The sequence below is a fragment of the Sminthopsis crassicaudata genome, chromosome 2, assembly GCF_048593235.1.
Source record: "Sminthopsis crassicaudata isolate SCR6 chromosome 2, ASM4859323v1, whole genome shotgun sequence".
NCBI classification, from domain to species: Eukaryota; Metazoa; Chordata; class Mammalia; order Dasyuromorphia; family Dasyuridae; genus Sminthopsis; species Sminthopsis crassicaudata.
Genome location: NC_133618.1, coordinates 543,670,283 through 543,690,422, shown reverse-complemented (window position 1 = coordinate 543,690,422; position 20,140 = coordinate 543,670,283). Strand labels below are relative to the sequence as shown.

The 20,140-nt window shown below is 37.4% G+C and overlaps 1 protein-coding gene across 1 annotated transcript in view; it reads left to right on the top strand.

The window, feature by feature from the left end:
• Window positions 1-19,217, top strand: part of TLN2 (talin 2) — a 528,019-nt gene extending 508,802 nt beyond the window's left edge. Inside the window, 6 exon segments of the mRNA XM_074294922.1 lie at window positions 1,136-1,260; window positions 11,864-11,989; window positions 14,248-14,310; window positions 14,406-14,588; window positions 15,734-15,859; window positions 18,781-19,217. Coding sequence (XP_074151023.1) covers window positions 1,136-1,260; window positions 11,864-11,989; window positions 14,248-14,310; window positions 14,406-14,588; window positions 15,734-15,859; window positions 18,781-18,909 — 752 coding nt within the window. The 3' untranslated portion in view covers window positions 18,910-19,217.
• Window positions 19,218-20,140: the final 923 nt, after the last annotated feature.

The following is a 20,140-nucleotide window of genomic DNA, read 5'->3' as shown; positions in this document are numbered from 1 at the left end:
CTTTCTCCCTTTCCTCTGTACTGCATGTATCTTTTTTTTTTTTTTTTTTTTTTTTGGTAAAGAAGAGCCAATTTAAAACTCTCCAGTGATTCTGTCATTTATTTTATATGCTGTCATCCAAAGTCTGGAAATGAGAGTAGCCAAGGGCCTGTGAATTCATTGTGTAGAAAACTACCAGATAACGATCTTCCTTCTACTATTGCATCTTTGCCATTTCTCTGCAATTTGTCATCATAGAGAGTAATTTAAAGGAAAAGAGGGTGGAAATAAGCATTTATTAAACACCTGCTACATTCTAAGTACTATGTTAAGTACTTTACAAATTATTATCTCACTTGATCCTTAAAACAGTCCTGGGAATTAGGTACTATTATTCCTATTTATCCTCATAATGCCCATTTTACAATTGAGGAAGCTGAAGCAAGCAGCTTAAGTGACTTGCCCAGAGTCACATAGCTATTAAGATTCTGAGGCTAAATTTGAACTCCCCCAGTATGTGTGGCAAGATTTGAATCCAGGTCTTCCTGGTTTCTGGGCCAATTTTCCATCTACTCTGCAACATTGCCTTTAAAGACCAAAATTACCAAAAATGTGCCAACCAACTTAGTTAATTCTGAGGGCTGCTTTTGTAGCAAACTTCTCTGAACTTGATAACTTTCAGTCTAACTTTATGTGCTATAGATCAAAGTTTCATCCCTGGCACTACTGGGGAAGATAGCAGTAAAGAATTCCTGGACCCCTGTTACCATCGTTCTGGGGCAATTTTATTTCAGAGTTGAGGAATCTGGACTTGCTAAAACTTTCAGCTGGAGGCAGTAGTAGGATTCCACAAAAAGACAGTCGTGGTTTCTATGAACTTATTTGCCAAAGTTCCTATTGATGACTGCTCCCGGAAAATAGCTGTACAGCAAGTGATATCAAAAGCAAAGGTTTACCCAAAATGTCTGTGTAATTAAATGCTCTCTTTTAGAAATTAGAGGCATTAAATGAGATGAGAAGAAACTAAATTTACTTTCAGGGACCATCAAGTTCTTCCACATCGCACTCCCTCATATTTCCGGGTGTTTGTGTTGAGTTTCAGCAGAAGAGCAAGAACCTTGACTACAAAAATGATGGTGTTTTGGACTCATTTTAGGTACGGAGTGGGTGGATCCGGAAGACCCAACAGTCATTGCTGAAACTGAATTACTGGGGGCTGCAGCATCCATTGAGGCTGCAGCTAAGAAGCTCGAGCAACTGAAGCCAAGAGCTAAACCAAAAGTGAGTGTCTATCCACTGTTGCTATTGTGACATCAACACAGTGACTTCATGATTCCAGAAATAGGGAGGTGGGAGAGGAACAGGGAGGGCAGGTATGCTACAGAGAAGTCTGGTTTGTCTATTTCTGTTTCATCAAGACTATGAATCTATCACTAACCTTTTCATAATATAGAATTACTTCTATCTCATACATAGATGTATTTGCAGAATGCCTTCTTAGGAAGTACCTGCTACAAAATGAAAGGTCAGAAGATACCAGGCTTATTATGGGTTCCAAAATTTTCATGAGTTTTTCACAGAAGGAAAGTAGAGCCTTGAAAAAAACATCATTATAGAGGGAAACTAAGCAATGCTGAAAATCTATCTTTAAATTTAATCCAGACAGCCCTTCTTCTAAATGAGTCATTTGTAAATGTCTTCTTCCACAAAGGAGAAATTAAGAGATTGAAGTTTGAAGTTTTTCCAATTCTGTTTTTGCTCATCAATAGACATCAAAATTTAAGGTCACACATGTTGTAAGTATGAGAGAGATGGGAACAGGAGAGGGAAAAAAGATAGAAAACCTAATTCACAAGTGAACTACTTTCATTCAAAAAGGATTGTAGAGAGAAGGAAGATCTAAAGTTGAAAAACTATGTGAATATATAGATTACACACACACACACACACACACATATATGTATTCATTAATTGACTTCACTTATTCTATCATAAAATAATAACCACCTACTGGACAGGTCCAGCAAAGAACATTCTAATTCAGATCTACCTCCATGATAGTTTATTTTTATTAGTTAATTAGTACCTGGTTTTAAAAAAAATCAGTTTAGCATATTTAATTGAGAGTCCTCACTCTCAATACTTTTAACTTCCTTGCCTGTGAGACCTTCAAGAAATATTAGTTTCTTACCCACAGAAAAGTTGAGGAATCAACTCTCAGTGGTTCAAGAGTAGACTTTCAGCTCTTACACGGTTTCTCTCTCCTTCTTTAATGAACTGTTTGAGAACAAAATGTTACAACTGACTCAAGGAAAAAAATAACTGACCAGAGTAGTACACAAACATATATCATCACCACTTGATGAATTTATTGAGATTCTTTTAAATCAAACAACTGTCTTCCTGGCCTAAAGGTAATCTTCAAAAGAATTGTAAATATTTTACTAAGATGTTAATATAGGATTTTAGTTTTTTCAGTTTGTCATATCTCCTCCAAATGATCTCCATCCCAAAGAGATTAAGAGATGTATGGGGGAAAATTATAATTTCTCTTTCAAACTCAGACAGCAAAGTACATAAGATAAAGTCTTCTTTGTTTTCTAGTTTCTTGAAAATTATCAATTTCTTCACAAATAAAAGGTTAATGTGGAAACAGTTATTAATCTTGAGTTTAGAGTAAATGATCCTTCATTGACCCCTCTTCTTCCTTCCCTGACTTTTTCCTATATCTAATCATGGAGGAACCTGCCTAATAACTCTAGAAAAATCACTGTTAACATCTAATCCACTTTCATGGACATTTTGATTCCTTAGGGAAAGAAATGTACCTGTTTTTTTTAAATTTCATTTTTATATATCCTAAATATACCTGCTCTGTTTTTTTCTGGGTTTTTTTTTTTTGGTTTTTTTTTTTTGTTGTTGTTGTTTTTAATTTCCTTGCAAAGAGTTGTCCTTAGTTCTTTTTTGGTTCTGAATTTGTTTCTCTCCATCTAATTGATAGTCACCTGACCTGTCATTTCACTTGATTTAGAGAGAATGAAATCTTTGAATTGAAAACCATGGCATTTGAGGCTCTATTATGAGCTTCCCATGGTGCCAGCAAGAACAGAGTTCTAGCCAATTGGAATTGACCTTGACAGGGTGGGACCAATTGGAATTCATCTTGACTGGGTGGGACAACCTCCACAAAACAAGTCAGATAATTGCCCATCTTACCAGGCCATCAGGAAAGTTTCTAGAGACTGTTGCCAGTGTCCGTTCCACCTGTGGAGGAATCCAGTTGACCAGTAAGTGGCTGAAGGAAAGAGCAATTCAATGTGACTACAAACACAGTTGTATTCTGCTGTTCCCCTTATATGTCCAGTTGTATTTTTAATTTTTTGCTATATTTAGTAATAGCAGTGGACTAAATTTCCTAAAGGTCCCAAAGTTTTAGACTTATTTTAGAAGCAGAAAAAGCAGATCTAGAAAATGTAAGTTATAGAAGATGCCAAGTTATAGCAGATGGAGATTTTTCTCCTTTCTATCCACAAGAAAACTGTTAAAAGTTACTTCATAGGTCTCTTGGGAAATTCCCATTTAGCGTATAAGGAAGTCCAAGTTATCATGATTGAGAAAATGTAGTATCTTTGGTTACCAAATTAAGAAGCTTCTCAAAATTGTAGTGCAGACCTCTATCCCTTATTTTCTTTGCATACAGATGTCAAATTTAATGTAATGGTTTCCGTACCAAACAACTGAATGATTTAACAAGAGTGAAAGTCATAATTAAGTGGTTGATATGAGTCTTTACTCTTATGCTATATATTTTACATGTGGTCCTCCAATAAGAAGAGTATATTGTTACTCAGGGCTAGCTATATTTTCAGTGATCCAAAGTCAGTCTGTTCTCCAAGTAAAAACTTTTTGATTTAGAGCCTTTCACATGTCTTATGTTATCTAACTAATCATTTTTGAGAAACTGCATATCCAAACCATAATAATCTAATCTGTTTTAGAGAAACATCTGCTTTCTTTGCTTTTTTCACTACCGTCTATATAAAATAACATTTTTGTCTAGATAGATTTTCCAAGTAGAAGAAAACAAATGCACCCTTTTAAGTTTTTCATTGTACCCATTTTTCTACCCTTGTTTCCGCTCTCAACTCTACTCATCTTCTCTCCTTCTAATCCTTTTTTTTTTAGTTTAAACTTTTTCAGAAATATTTTAATTTTTTAAATCAGCTATTATAATGTTTCCACCTTTAGGAAAACAAATATTCACACGTAGTATAAGATTAATATTCATTTTCACTGTTTATAAGAAAATGTGTTTGGTCCATAACAGGTCCTGAACTTTTGATGGGTACTAGTGATTGTAATGTATATAGTTGGGCATTTCCTTTGATTTTATGAACCACCTTCAGGAAGGTGATGTTGGTGAAATTACTCTACATGCCATATGCTCATAATACCTATTTTTAGAATGTAATGGTTTTTGACTTGTGAAGATGTTACCTGGAACACTCCCAGCTCAGATTCTTAAAATTTAAGCATCCCTTTTTACATTGGATCTTCAGAAGAAGGACAAAAAAATCAATAAACAAAATCCACCTTGCTGAATTAACTTTTTGATTGGAAATGTGGTATGATGATCGAATAAAAATGTTAGAGAGCTTATGCATGTACCATATTGCTAATAGTGCTATTTCCACACTCACAGATAGGCTTATGCCTCCACAGACAGGTAAAGAAGTTGCGTCTCTAGCAGCTGATGATCATTCCCTGCTGTCATAGTCTTCAATTCTGTGTCCATTTTCAAGCTCAATCAAACCTGGATGCCTTTTCTGCAGGCCTCTGTGTGATATGTTTGATATATTAGGTTGTTATTTAATCCAACTATATATCAAACATATTCCTACAGTGTCCTGCCCTGTCTCCGGGGGTTCATAATATAGTCTATAAGGCAACAGGGAGGTCACAAGGATATTTAGAAGACTTCAGACTCTCATTCTTATATTATGTTGTAGAAATATGGAACATTCCATTTATTTGGGTTGTGCTTGGGAACTGTATCAGTGTTACAAGATTTTTATTATAGACAAAAATCACGTAATTATTAGAACTTCCTCAAGAATTTAGGGTTCAAGAGATTGTATTTCATAGATCTCTACACATTGGCAAATTCTCAGGATTGTATCCTCAGTGACAAAAATGATAGTGGGATTGATCCAACTAGCACTTTCTTATTCCAAATGATAAAAATCAATATTATAACCACCAAACACAAACAATTTCTTTATTTTTCCCATTTCAATTTATTCCTTTTCTGCTCTTCAGATTAATCTCCAGAATGTTGCAGTCTCAAAATTTCAACCAGAATATAAGGGGAAATAAAAGCTTAACCAAAATCATCAAATTGCTTTTAACATCAGGTAGTGAAAAATACAATGACAATTCAGTGGGAATCTTCATGTTATTTTAGAAGCTCAGATTTGGAATGGATGAGGGTTAAGCTCTAATAAGTTAAATAAAAATAATGCCATGTTAATAATGGTTGTGAGTTTCCTCGATTGATATAGCTTACCATTAGTAACCCTGTTACCAAGCAGAGGCTGACAAATTGCTTGATCTGTTATAAGACAGTTGGGGATTTGAATTTTTTAGAAATATTTTTTTTCCTTTTACATGAGTCTCTTTGAAATAACTTTGGTCCCTTTCATTTCAAAGAAGAAAGGCTGTACTTCAGAGTTAGCTTCAGAATTTATTATAGCTATGTTATGTATAAAGGGATCCAGTTTACCAATAACAAAACAAAATAGAGAAAAAAATTCATAAAGAATTTGGATAGTAGAAGTGACATAGTCCATAATAGCATAATTAAAAACATGGCATAAGATAAAAATATTCTTTTAACATTCCTCAACATCTGAAATTATTTGGTCTCAATGTTATAAAATGTGATCTCTACTGGGCCTCTCAGTAGTATGTATTCTTGGCTCTCCCCACATCCTGGCATAGCAAATGGCCCTTCCAAACTTCTTGAGCCCCACTGAGACAATAATAAGTGCTTTATTTCTTTAATTAAAAAAAAAAAAGAAAGAAAATTTCAAAACATCTAAGGTTCTCTATTGCCAAAACTTAAATCCTTCTTCATTTCATCAATAAACAACTTCCTTGAGTTTTTGACCAAAGTAATTAGTTTTGCTATGAAATTCTTGGAGCAAATGGTTATCTGAAATCAATGCAGTGAATTAACACTGGTGAACTATTTTTTTAATCTAAAATTAACAGATCAGGTTGAAAGGTCCCTGAGAAAAAATTTTTATTTGAAATAAATTACCTTTCTTTTGTATCCTTAATGCTTCTAAGATGAATGGAAATAGTTCAAGGAGGAAGGAAATGTTTTGGAAAAAGCTATGTAAATGGGTTACGTTTATAACCATAACCTCACCTGAAACTTTTTTCTTCTGCTTTGTTCTCATTGGTATTAGTCAAGGAGTAATATTGGAAGGAGAGAAAAGATATTTGAAAAAGTCAGATCAGCAACTCATATCCAAACATTTGAGACTCCCAATTGATTAATGTCATATCTTTTAGCCCAATGAATGAAACAGTTTTGTCATCAGTGACTTTTCCCCTAGATGTATCCAGGAGCTTATCAATATTATGACTTTTGTTTCTTTTAATGATTCTAGCTCACCTATTTTGCACATGTTTGTGATTTCTTTTAAAAGCAGAATCAAGTCCTTTAATAATTGTTCTTCAAGCAGAAATTCTACACCTCCAAGTCACATTAGAATCACCATTGCTTTTAAAAAAATATGAATGCTAAAGGCTTAAAGTGCTTCATGTAACACTGCTTCCTTAACACCAGTCCCCAAAACCTCTTTCCCTTATCTTTCATTCTGAGTTCCTCTCCAGAGCCAAGTTAGTCTAAGGAAACAGGAAAACACTTAGGAGATTCCTTATTCCATAGGTTTTTGATGAGCTCCAAATTTCTCCAGGCTTGGAAGGGAAATATGGAGAAAGATTTACTTAGGAACTAGGAGGAGGGATAGTGCCTTAGAACCAACCGATTATCTATTAGCCTCCCAAAACATCTGTCTATGTCTACATGAGATTTCAGAGAACCAATTATATTAAAACGCCATTGTCAAAAAAGGTTGGGGTTTTTTGGTTTGTTTGTTTGTTGTTGGGTTTGTTTTTTGTTTTTTTAATTTCACGTATCTCATTTGCGCTGAACTATATTTAATTTGGATTTGGGGATATAGGCCACAGGGGTATTTGCCCTATGACTGATAATTTTGAAAGTCAAAAATGAAGAAAAGTTTGATAGAAGGGGGCCTCCCTATAGGCTTGGAACCAGCAAGAAATATGATTCATTTGCCTATATCTGAGAGTTCTAGATGTTGTTCTCTCTCTCTCTTTTAAATGCATTTAAATATATGCAAAATATTCACACTTTTTTTTTTTAGACTAAATCCTGTTTCTTAAAAGAATTGGTGTGAAGGACATGGCCTTATTTTTAATAGCAAGTATTCTTCAGTACAGCTAACTGTGCTTATAATACTGAAAATTCACCTGACCCATAAGATAGGAACATTTCAGTATACTGACATAACTTAATATAATTAGACTTCAACCTTTGTGTCTTCTTGTCAAAATAAAACAAGGATTCCTAACTTGAAAGGTTGCATAATGAGCTGTTCTGCCTAATTTTGTATTAGGCAGCTTTATAGAAAGTAATCGTTTCTCTTCAGCCAGCAACAAGGCTATGACTGGGCACAGGTACAAAACCACTTGGGTAGAGTGAGTGGATGGGGCAAAAGAACAGTGATCTGGGCAACATCCTCCATTTGTCCTACCCTAGGGATGCTTCGGACTATGAGCAAGAAGAAAGGCAAATTTTTTTCTTTTTGCTTTTTACCTACCTTATATAACCCCTAATTGGAACAGAGATGTTTAGGGTAAAAGCAGCAAGGGGAGGGAGAGCAATAAAACAGACCTATATAATAATGAACTTTTATTATTTTGAGAGGCAGAGAGAAGGGAACCAGAGGAACTCATTAGAGAGAACCTGGATATTTTTCCATCCCTAGAATGGAAAGAACTCTTCTACATGAACCCTCTACCATAAAGTCCCAAATTCCCTGAACAGGTGAAGGACTGACCCCTAAAAGAGAACAAAAACCAAAATGATGCTGGGGGGATAGGGAACAGAAGATAACAGAAGATAAAGTAATAAGGCTGTCCTTACCCATATTGAACTACCTAATATGACAAAGATTGATGTTAATACTTATTTTTCCAGAAGAAATTGGTAAAATTGAGAATTGCTTGATTCCATAATCACTTGGATGATAATATTTTTGTGCATTTTGTCATTATTAAGGCAAAAATAAGACAACATTTGTTGTTTTATATTTTATTGTTTTACATGGGAAAGTAAAGAAATTTTATTGTTAGTTTTCCGGTAATAAATTTGATAAGGTTGGGTTAAAAAAGCAATTTAAAAGATTAAACAGATATAAAAGATGTTGTGCATGTATATATTTGCCAGCAGAATGACCAATTCTTAATGGAGAAGAAGCAGTTACTACATTCTTGAATTGTGCTTCTGTTTGTACTTCACCTCCCCAAATATTGTTTAAGAATTTCTTCTCCAGTGATAGCCTTTAGCAAATGGAAGCATGTTCGCATTTATACAAGCATGTTTTAAACCCAGGTCTTGAATATCATAGAAGGGAACTTTAGACTCAGTCATACACTTTTCTATGCTCAGAGCCTTCAAAATTTGTGTATGAAATGCACGGCAAAATACCATTGACTGTGACTGCAACCATTAGGATCTTTATGTGACCCATCCTCTTCTTGACATCGTGTACATTAACGAATCATGGTCACCACTTTCAGGATCAGGTGCCACAGGTATAACTAGCACCCAAGCAGAGCTTTGGACATCCCACAGAAGACGCTCTTCCCTCTGTCCCAAAAAAGTGGTTGGCAAGGACACTGAAGGAGGTGTAGGCTCAGTCTGGAGTGAAAACCCTTTCGTAATCTTTGACTAGAGATAGAGAGAAGTAGGAGATTTTAACTTTAGCCAACTGCAGGTCACCGATTCTTCCTGTCTCACAGTCTGTCCAATGCCAGTATTTTCATTACAATGAACAAAAAGCCATCTGAAATGATTATAAATTTATAGAAAACCAACCTTGATCATTAATGATATTGGGGAAAGGGAACATAGATCACAAGATTCTAATCTAATTTACTTTATGTCTTTAAAAATATATATTAGTTATTTTCCCTGATTTTCTCTACCTCCCCCATTGTTCTCAAGCCCTTCCTTGTAACAAAGAAAACTTTTAAGCAAAATTAACTGACAGCAAGGCAGACTGGTCTGACAGCTTATTTCCATATCTGTCGTCCCAGCTCGGTTAACAAAAGGGCAAATGTGTATTTCTTTGTCGGTTCAGTAAGCCAGAGATATTTCATTGCACTTTATCAGAATCCAACTGCTTTTTAATGCTACATATGTTACTGTAATTGTGCATATTCTCTCAGTTCTTCATTTTGCATCACTTCATACAACTCTTCCCATATTTCTCTGACTTCCTCATATTCATGACTTCTCATGGCTCATATTAAACAGGCCGTGCTTTATGAATAGTTTTTAAATGATTTAGGGAAAGAAATAATGGGTGGAACTGTTGTAATGCTCCTGCGCTTATCAGAGCTCATACTCTTAGATGTTGTGCAGGATATTGAAAAGTTAAATGACTTGTCCAAAATCATACAACCAGAATGTGTCAGAGATGAGAATAGAACCCAGATTTTGATGTTGAGACCATTATCCACTGTACCACAGTGCCAACTTTAAATGGTTATCCCATTTAAATTTTTTTTTTAAAGTCCTACATGCAAACCCCAGTGGATATAAAAAGTCAAGAAGCAGTCTATGATCAGCTAGCTAGCTAGCTTTTGTATGCTCAGTCACACATTTAAAATAAAATCATACAAAAACCCCGGGCTTTCTTTTTTCTTTTCATTGTTCTTAGAAACCAGAGCTCTGGGTTTTGTTTTTGTTTTTATTTTCTTCTACATCTGAGAATAGAACTTTAGCCAGGAGTCATTTTTAGAATGAAAAGTCTAAAGTGGGATATTAGATCTGGAAGCATTATTTAGTGACATAAAATTCCAGAGCAACAAAAGAAGTTGGAGGGTCTCTTAAAGTTTTCTATTTAATAAGATTTGATGTTTGCTGAATTTGCTGAATTCACCAAGACTTGACAAAATTGTACTTCTTCTCCATCTTCTACTAGAAGCTAGTACTTTGCCCCATTTGTACTAGAAATAACATTTAAGAATGCCTACAGAATGTTAAGTTGGATGGATTTATCATTTGGTTTAAAAATCCATAGCTTAAGAAAATGAGAACTCTACTGAGCAAATGCTCTACTGCTCTTCTCTTAAGCCAGCTAGTAATATAGAAAGGGCAATAGACTAGGAGCCTGAGTTCCAGGTCTGGCCTTGACCTTGACCTCTGACTTTGAACACATCATTCCTTCTTTTTCACAGGTTTCTTCTATTCCAGATGATCACATAAGATCCTTTCCAGATCCAATATTCCCTAGACTTCCCAGAATCAAAAATGTTCTGAAATGCACAATTCTCTCCATAGATGAATTTCCAAAGCACCAAAAAAAAAAAAAGAAAGAAAATTCCTTAACCTCGGTGATTATTCTTATGCAGTAGAACTTTTAATAATATTATCTTTTTTTTTGTAAAGTCCTTTGTAAATAACATTTTGACCCTCTTTTGATCCACTTATTGGATGAGAGTCCCAGTTGTATCCCTCTTCATCTGAATTCCACACACAGCTTGCAGAATTCCAGGATAAGAAGGATAAAACAAATAGCCTCACGCCAAATCCTTCCCCTGATTCTTATAAGTGCCCCTGCCTCTTTAAGGATTTGTTTGCTTTGAAATTCCCCTTTTATTATGTCGTAAAAACAAAAGGTTGGGTTTTTGCCAGGTTCAGAACATTTGTATTAATGTTGATACCCTCTATTAGGGTTTGATTTATATGCAAGTCTAACTTTAGGGACTGACCAAAATCTCCCAACCTACTCCATGGGGCATTTGGCACGGATTCTTTGGCCTCTCCCTTGATCAGGGAGACCATACCTTCAGCACCCCGGGATACTATACATTTGAACTGGAACCGCTTGTCCCTGTCTTGTTGGGTGATACAGTAAAGCTATGTCTAGCATCAGAGCACAAAAGTTAAACGACTGAAGATGACATTTACCTTGTAGCTTGAAGTGACATATCCCCAGAACCAGCTTCTTTCTATAAGAGCTTGTGCTCTGAAGCACATTTGGAAAGGTTTTCAGCACTCTGGATCGTGTCCCTACCCCTAGTTGTTTTTACAGTGTGTGGGGGATGCTTACCCTTGCACAAATCAGACAAATACTTTGTTTTTATTTTTCACAGTACAACATGGAAAATAGCCATCCTTCCCTTATTCTGGGCCCTACTGAGAGGAGAATCACAGGAATATAACTCTCATATTCTACCCCAGAACTCATGTAGTTTCTTATTAGAAAAGCATGCACTCAAAGGATAATATGCAGTGATTCTGTGCTTTCTGTTACAGATTCATACAAAGAAATGTGGCTTTTAGAAATCTGCATTTTACAGCCTGCCCACTTTGAAATCTGTGCAGTACCTGCCAGTGGTCAGCGCTTACTTTTTTTTGTACAGACGTGCGCAATCCACCTGGCAGAGAACTTAAGGGTTCTTAGTCTACCAATGATAAAGACCAGTAATGGAAGAGAGAGCATGGAACATCCCCCATTGCGTATGAATTACATATGACAGTATTCTCTTTTAATTATAGCAAGCAGATGAGACTCTGGATTTTGAAGAACAGATCTTAGAAGCAGCCAAATCCATCGCAGCAGCCACGAGTGCTCTCGTCAAGTCGGCATCAGCGGCCCAGAGAGAGCTGGTGGCCCAAGGGAAGGTGAGTGAGCCCCGCATGGGCAAGGGGTGGAAGCTGAGGAGCTGAAAAGCATCTGGAGAGAGGCCTGAGTGGCTGAGGGTAGGAGTCCAAGTAGTCAGACATTTCAGCTTTACTTACTGAATTGCCAGCCCTGATCTAGGTTGGCCGAAAACTGTGTTTATGTAAACCTGACAAGCATAATTAAGTGTTTGGCTTCCACGTCTTCCAGCTGCTCCTCATTAAGGGAGGCATTCCACTTTAGAATAGAAAGACAGGTCCTGTATATTCCCATTGTACCACTGAACTATTTGAATCATAAACAATGTTTTGTTTTTTTCCTTTGTGAGTGGCTGACTCTATAAGCACCAGAGCTAGGGAGCCAAGGCAAGTCCAAAAGCCATTTTTCTACTCTCACTTCCAAGTGTAGCATTCATTCTTTTAACATTTAAGTCCTACAGAATAAGTGACAAACTTTACGTGGATAGTTTTCTTCTGAGTTCAGTTGCTTTTCAGTCATGTCTGACTCTCATGACTTTATTTAGTGTTTTCTTGGCAAAGATACAGGAGTGGTTTGCCATTTCCTTCTCCAGCTCATTTTACAGTTGGGGAAACTGAGGCAACTGAGGGTTAAATGACTTGCCCGGAGTCACACAGCTAGTAACTGTCTAAATACCACCTGTCTCAGCATAAAGTAGTAGCTTTTAGTTCTCCTTTGATTAGGTTGCCTAAGGACTGTCCTGTCATCTCTTCAAATTCAGTTGCATGGCAGTTAGGGGTTTTGGGGTGCTGTTTGTTTTATTTGAGAAGACTCAATTTCATCATCTGTCTAGTGAGGGGGATGGGTTAAATGACTTTTAGTATTCCTTCCATCATCAACATGATGCTAGGGTCCCTTAAAATTTAGGGTAGGATAGGGTTTAGAGAGGTGGCCTTAGGGTCAAGAAGACCTCAGTCACAGCCTGCCTTTAACTCAGTGGCTGTCATCCTGGGAAAAGCATTTCCTTCTCAGTGCCCCCAGGCAACCATCTGAGACTCTCAGTTGCTTGCAGAGGAAATGCCAGTTATCTTTGAGATGAGAGTTTCCTGTAAAAATAAAATCATAAGTCCTGTCCAAAAAATATGAAAAGCTTAATAATTATATCCTGCTAAAAAAAATTATAGTCTAAAAATGTGTAATTTAGATATGATTCCACTTATCCAAATCCTACCCACCTTTCAAACCCACTGAAGAGTAATATCATAACTAAAAAACAAATAAATTAAAATGTCATTAGAAATGTGTGGATATGGAATGCAGCTTCATTTTTTCCCTAAATTGCAATTCTATGCAATGCCCTCTAGTGTTTAAGTCTGAAATTACTTTAAAGATCCCTGTGATCTGTATTGGATTGTTTGCCATCTAGAAGGAGAGGTGGGGAGAAAAGAGGGAGAGAAAAAATTAGAACGCATTTATTTTTGCAAGGGTGAATGTTGAAAACTATCTATGCATATGTTTTGGAAATAAAAAGTTAAAAAAAATCCCTATGATCCCATTTGCAATTTCTCCTAGAGGTTTGCTTTGACAATTCACTGAGGTCCAGCCCCTCTATATTTCTAGACATGAACCAGAAGTTGAAATGCAGTTCTTTCTATTGCCACTAACCTTCAGTGGACCTGCCCAGGAGGAAAATATTTCCCCCAAACCTTGTTACAGGCCCCTTGTTACAGAAACAGGCTGTCTTCAGGCTTTTCTTCCCCTGACTAAACAGACTGAATTTCTTAAGGACGAAGAATCATAGGAGTTTATGAACAATTAAGATAAATGGCTTTTCTACTGGGACATCTGCTAGAAAGTCACATTGCTACTTCCAGTGCCCAGTAACTAGGGGAGATTTCTTTTCCCTTATCCCTTGAATACATGGACTTTGTAGCTCCCACATTTCAAGTAAAGAGAGGTTGTCAGAGGAAGTAAATGGTATAAAAGACTATTCCTACTACTACTACTATTCCCTGAGCTTTTCTTGGAAAACTTAATGTCTGGAGACTAATAAGGTCATTCTGAAGTGTTCTCATCTACTCTACCAGGCCTGAGTGGTAGGATCTGCCTGGGTAGCCTTTCAAGAAGTGTTCGGAGTCCTAAATGAGCAAGGGCTTTCTGCTCTCCTATTTCTGGGTGGCAGTGCTGTGTGCGATACTAAATTAGCTTGCTCTCGTTTTAGATTGAGAAGAAGGCAGATATCTAAAAAGTGGGGGGGGGGGAGTATTGATCTTTCTTGATCCCTCTAAATTATCTCCTTTAGGTTGGCGCAATCCCCGCAAACGCTGCTGATGATGGACAGTGGTCTCAGGGACTGATCTCTGCTGTGAGTCATTGATTCTTCTCCTCTCTCTCGGCTTTCTGAGCTCTCGGAGGAAAGTCAGAGCATTCGGTCACTTTTTGTCTCTTGGCCATTTGCAGGCTAGGATGGTGGCGGCGGCGACCAGCAGCCTATGTGAAGCCGCCAACGCCTCCGTTCAGGGCCATGCCAGTGAGGAAAAGTTGATCTCCTCCGCCAAGCAAGTGGCAGCTTCCACGGCCCAGCTGCTGGTGGCCTGCAAGGTGAAGGCTGACCAGGACTCGGAGGCCATGCGGAGACTGCAGGTAGGGCCCTCGTGCCGGGCAGTCGGGGTGCGTGTGGGTACAACACCTTGTTCCACAGTTAGGCAAGCTTATAAATTAATCAGTTCAGTCAAAGATAATAGTCATCCTTTATCAACAATAACAACATAAATATATATATATAAATTAGAATAATCTTGTTTATAATAATGTGAATGAAAAATGGACTCAAGTTTGATGGAATATAGATTCCTGGAAGGCATAAGGGAACAGTAGAAAGAATGTTAAACTTGATGGGAGCAAAGAACTGAAAATAAGATAGATGCCAATCAGTTGAGAAAGGGCTAAAAAAAAAAATGTGATATCTGAATGGAATGGAATGTTACTGGGCAGAAAAAAGCAAATATAATAACTACAGAGAAGAAGAACTACATGAATTGATTTTTTAAAAATATTTTTTGTTATAAGGGATGGTTCTCTGAGGAGAATATGGGGAAGGATACCAAGGGAAATGTAGACAATACAAAAATGCCATATTTAATTTTTTTAAAGAAAGCAAGCATGCTAAAAAAAATGCTTTAAAAAAACAAATCCCAGCTCTGCTCCTTACTATCTCTGTAAATATGAGTAAGGTCTCTTGACTTCTGTTGGCCTTAGATACTCATTTTTAAAACAAGGACTTTGAGGTAGATGACCTCTAAGTTTTCTTCATCTATGATTCTGTGATATATGTCTTTGATGATTTCTTCAGTACTTGGCACATTGTAGTCACTAAAGAAATGCTTGCTATTTAAGGTTAGTCGTTTGATTAATTTGGTTTCATCTTTTAAATTTTAGTTTCTTTTTTTTTTTAAATCACAGCCACTTTCAAAGATATCCTTCTCCTCTCTATTTAGCAAACTAACCTTTTAAACAAAGATTTAAAAAGAAAAGTGCAGGGACATCAAAAGAGAGGTGGGGTGGGATTGTAGGTCAGCAAAAGAAATACACTGACATTGTTTGACATCATAACCAATATTTTTTCATAAAGGGAGGGGCATAAATTTTTTCTCAACTTTTCTCTGAAACCAATTAGTCATTATGTTTAATTATTTCCCCCAAGTCTGAATCCTTCATCTTTGACTATTTCTGAAGTTCTGTTTTGTCTAATCTTTAACAATAGGACTTATTTTTTGCTCTCACTCTAGGCCGCAGGAAATGCTGTGAAAAGAGCATCTGACAATCTTGTCCGTGCAGCGCAAAAAGCAGCTTTTGGCAAAGCCGATGATGATGATGTGGTAGTGAAGACAAAGTTTGTGGGTGGCATTGCTCAGGTGAGTGACTATTCAGGGACTAAGATTTGGTAGACCCTCTAACCTTGGCCCCCCCAGTGTCTGCTAAGGGTCAATCAGTCAACCAATAAACATTTTTAAGGGCCCTCTAAGTTCTAGGGATACAAATGCAGAGAAAGAAACCATCTTTACTATCACAAGGTAGGCTTTTGAAACAGCTACATAAATATAAGTGAATAAAAAGAAAAAATAAACACAAATAAATACAAAGTGGTTCTATAGAAAGTGGTTGGAATGGAGGGTGCAGGATAATTAGATGAATAGGGAAAAAAACTTCTAGAAAATGATGCTTCAGCTGAATTTTGAAAGAAGAGAAGTATTCTGTGGGAGAAGGGTGTGCCTTCCAGACATGGGGGACAGCCAGAGGAAAAGCAGGGTACTGGGAAATGGAATGTCCAGAATGAGAAACAGAAAGCCAGCTTGGCCAGATCTCACTCAGTAGAAGGGATGTAACTTCTGACAAAGCTAGAGAGAGAGCTCAGAATCAAGTTGTGAAGCTCTTTAAAAGCCAAACAGAGGAATGTACAAACAGTGGGCAATCACTGGAGTTTTCTAGAAAGGAAATCACACGGTCAGCTCTTGAGTTAAGGAAAATACCTTTGGTTCTGGTGTTTAGGATGGACAGAAAGGGTGATTGACTTGAGATGGGGTGTTCAGTTAAGAGGCTTTTCAATAATTTAGTCAAGATATGTTGAGTACCTGAACCAACGTGGCAACTAGGGGAGATGAGGAATCTGATGGAAAAAGTGTGAGGGCAAGATTTAACAGCAACTTCTTCGGTATGTACCATGAAGGGAAAGTAAGAAGTCTTAAGATAATACTGAGATAAACCTCAGACACTAGAAGAATCATAGTATCTTTAAGATAAATAGGGAAGTCTGAAAGAAGGGAGGTTTTAGGGGAGGAGATACTAAGTTCAGTTTTAGATATGTTTAAGATATCTTTAAAGCAACATGAAATGTCTAACGTGGTTGATAATGTGATTCTGAAGTACAAAGGACAAGGTAGGTCTGAATATAGATCTGTGAGTCAATTAAAGAGATGATAGCTAACCCTTGGGAGTAGATCACTTTATTAAGAGAGAGAAGAAATCTTAGGATAGGACCTGAGAAAATATCCAGTTAAGGGCATCCTATTGATAAGGTACTATTTAAAAAAAAAAAAAAAAGTAGGAGGAGATCCAAGAGAAAATCAGGTCATGAAAAAACCCAGGAAGAAAAGAGAGTATTCAATTAATAATGATCAGTGCCCAGTGCAGCAGACAGATGATGAGGGATGAAGGCTGAAAAAATGTCTTCCTTTAAGGCTAAATCCCAAATTTGGAAAGAATTATTTCAGTGGAATAATGAGATTGGAAGCCATCAGATGGCAAAGAATTGAGGAAAAAGTGAAAGGAGAGCAAGCCGAGGCAGTGAGTGTAGATGGCTTTATCAGGTTTACCCAAGAAAGGAAGGACAGGTAAAGGATGAAAACTTGAGATGTCAGGATCCAGGAAAAATTATTTTTTAAAGATTTTTTTTTTTTTTTTTAGTAGGGAACCTTGGCTATGTAAGCTGAGCAGAAAAATAGCTTCTCATTATTTTTTGATTGTTAGATAGAAGGTAGAAAACTAAGCAACCTTAAGAGAAACCAATATTTAAAATATTAAGATGGCCTTATCAGACATCTAAAGTGTGACTGCCAAAGTTACAGAAAAGAGGTTTAGAATATCATACGGTCTTAGAACTAAGAAGTCAGCTAGTCCAACTTCATTTTACAGGTGAGAAAATTTAAAAGATTTGAGTGAATTAGGATAATAGATTTAGAACTGGAAAAGACTTTAAAGATTAAGATCTTGTCTAGGGGGACAGTTATTAACAAATGTCAGAGATGGGATTTGAATTCAGGTCTTTCTGAATATAGATCCAACACTCTGATACCAGAGGTGACAAACTCAGAATCTGCAAGGGGCTAGCTGTCCATAAAACTGCCTAATAATCCAGAAATGTTTAACAAAATTAATAAAAATATAATATAAAATAAATAATGTAAATTTATGATTTTCCAAGTCAATATGTATCACCATAGCACTGCATCGTGGTGCCTCACAGTCATTATCCAGAAGCAAATGGGCAGTACTGAAATTTTATCAGAAGCCCTTTGAGTCCAAATCCATTTTTCACTGTTAGGAATAAAAAACTTTCATTTCCCATGTTGTTATTGTTCAGTTGTTTTTTCAGTCATGTCCAACTCTTTGAGTCCCCATTTGAGGTTTTCTTGGCAAATGCTAGAGTGATTTGCCATTTCCTTCTCCAGATCATTTTACAGATGAGGAAACTGAGGTAAAAAAAGTTAAGTCTCTTGCCCAGAGTCTCACAACTGGAAAGTGCCTGAGGCCTGATTTGAATTTATTTTTTTCTGACTCTAGATTGACACTCTAGGGTATCACTTAGCTTCCCATGCCTGCCTTCTTCCCTCTTTCCCTCCCACTTTTTCTCCTTCTCTTTCTTTCTTCCTCCCTCCCTCCTTACCTTCCTCTCTCTCTCCTTCCTTTCCTTCCTCCCTCCCTCCCTCTCTCCCTCCTTCCCTTCCTCCCTCCCTCCCTCCCTCTAGACTTGAAAAGATACTAGATTTATCAGGGGTAGCTCTAGAGTATTTGAGTACTCTAGAAGAGAGGAATTTAGTTTTTTTGGATAGTTCATGCCCCTGGGACTAAGCCCCTCCATCTAAGCCTTGGGGAAATGACTAAGTTACCAGGGAAAGGAATAAGTAGAAGCCAAAATTAAATAGCATTGTGAAGGACTGCTCTGCCGTCTGCTTGGCCAGAAAGAGAGGGGGAAAGGAAGACAATGGGCAAAGAAAAAGTAACAGGGATGCACCCATATCTCCTTTGAGTCCATCAAGCCTTATTGCTTTTCTTCTAGATCATCGCTGCCCAGGAAGAAATGCTGAAGAAAGAACGAGAACTAGAAGAAGCAAGGAAAAAACTGGCTCAGATCCGCCAGCAGCAGTACAAATTCCTCCCCACAGAGTTGAGAGAGGATGAAGGCTAAATCCCAAAGCTGAGGTTGAGAACCCAGGGGACGCTATAAAAAGAACCGAACTGACATCATTCTAATGGGCCATGGGCTTCCCTGGAAACTGCCTGCAGGTGCTTAAAACGAGCACCAACAATGTGTGTGTATGTTCTTGTTCATCTGTACAGCAAAAGCTGCATGATTGTGGTACAGTGTCCCCATCCACCGTTCTTCCTTCTCTTCCCCTTCCTCATTCACTGTATCTCAGGAGAGGATACACATTTTATGAACTGTTACCCCCTCTCCTCCCCACCTCAAAAAAAATCAGTATTATGTCATTCTCATTCACTTGGATTTTGTCAGTCCTTCCCCTTGGCCTGTTATTGGGATTTGGGGGGGGGGGGGATCTTAATAGGAAGAAAGAAAAAAACTGTTTGAGGAAAAGGCATTCGTGTCACAGGTATCTACCACTATGGAGTAAATGATTCTTCTCCTTCTCCAGAAAAACTGGCAGAAGTGTTTTGGACACAGTTAAGCCACAAACGCAAACCAATTTGGACTCCAGGAGGGTGATGAGTGTCTCCCCCATTTTGTGTTTTGGTAATTGACTCACCTCGAATTTTAGAAGAATCATTGCTCCTGATTGCACTAGTCTGTGGGTCTGTTCTTACCCCTTATCTGTCATCTTCTTGTATGATATGTACCAATTGTATATTCTGTGGCCCAGGAAGTGAAATAATGTTTTTTGTTTTTGTTTTTGTTTTTTTTGTTCTTCCTCTCCAGTGGGCTAAGGAAAAGGAGGCCTGTCAGACCTTGGGAAGCAAGGGATTGTAATCAAATGTGCATACTTAGTTACTTTTCTGAAGCTGCTTAGGCTCACACAAATACAGCCATCCATTCTCCTGTCCAGCTATAAGAAAGCCATCTTTACAGGTTATTTTGGGGCATTCATCCAGAATGGATGAATAAATGATGGAAGAGAGGAATTGAGGTTTTTTGGATAGTTTGTATCCTTGGTACTAAGCACCTCCATCTAAGCCTTGGGGAAATGACTAAGTTACCAGGGAAAGAGATAAATAATAGCCAAGATTAAATAGCATTGTGAAGGACTTCTCAGCCCTCTTGCTTGGCAAGAAAGAGAGAGGGTGAATGGATGAATTGCTCAGTACCTCCTCCTCCTTCCTCTTCTCCCATCTCCAGGTCTTGCCCTGAATCAAACTACTGCATTCTCAGAAGAAGTCATTTTCCAGATTTAGAAAGTCAGTTG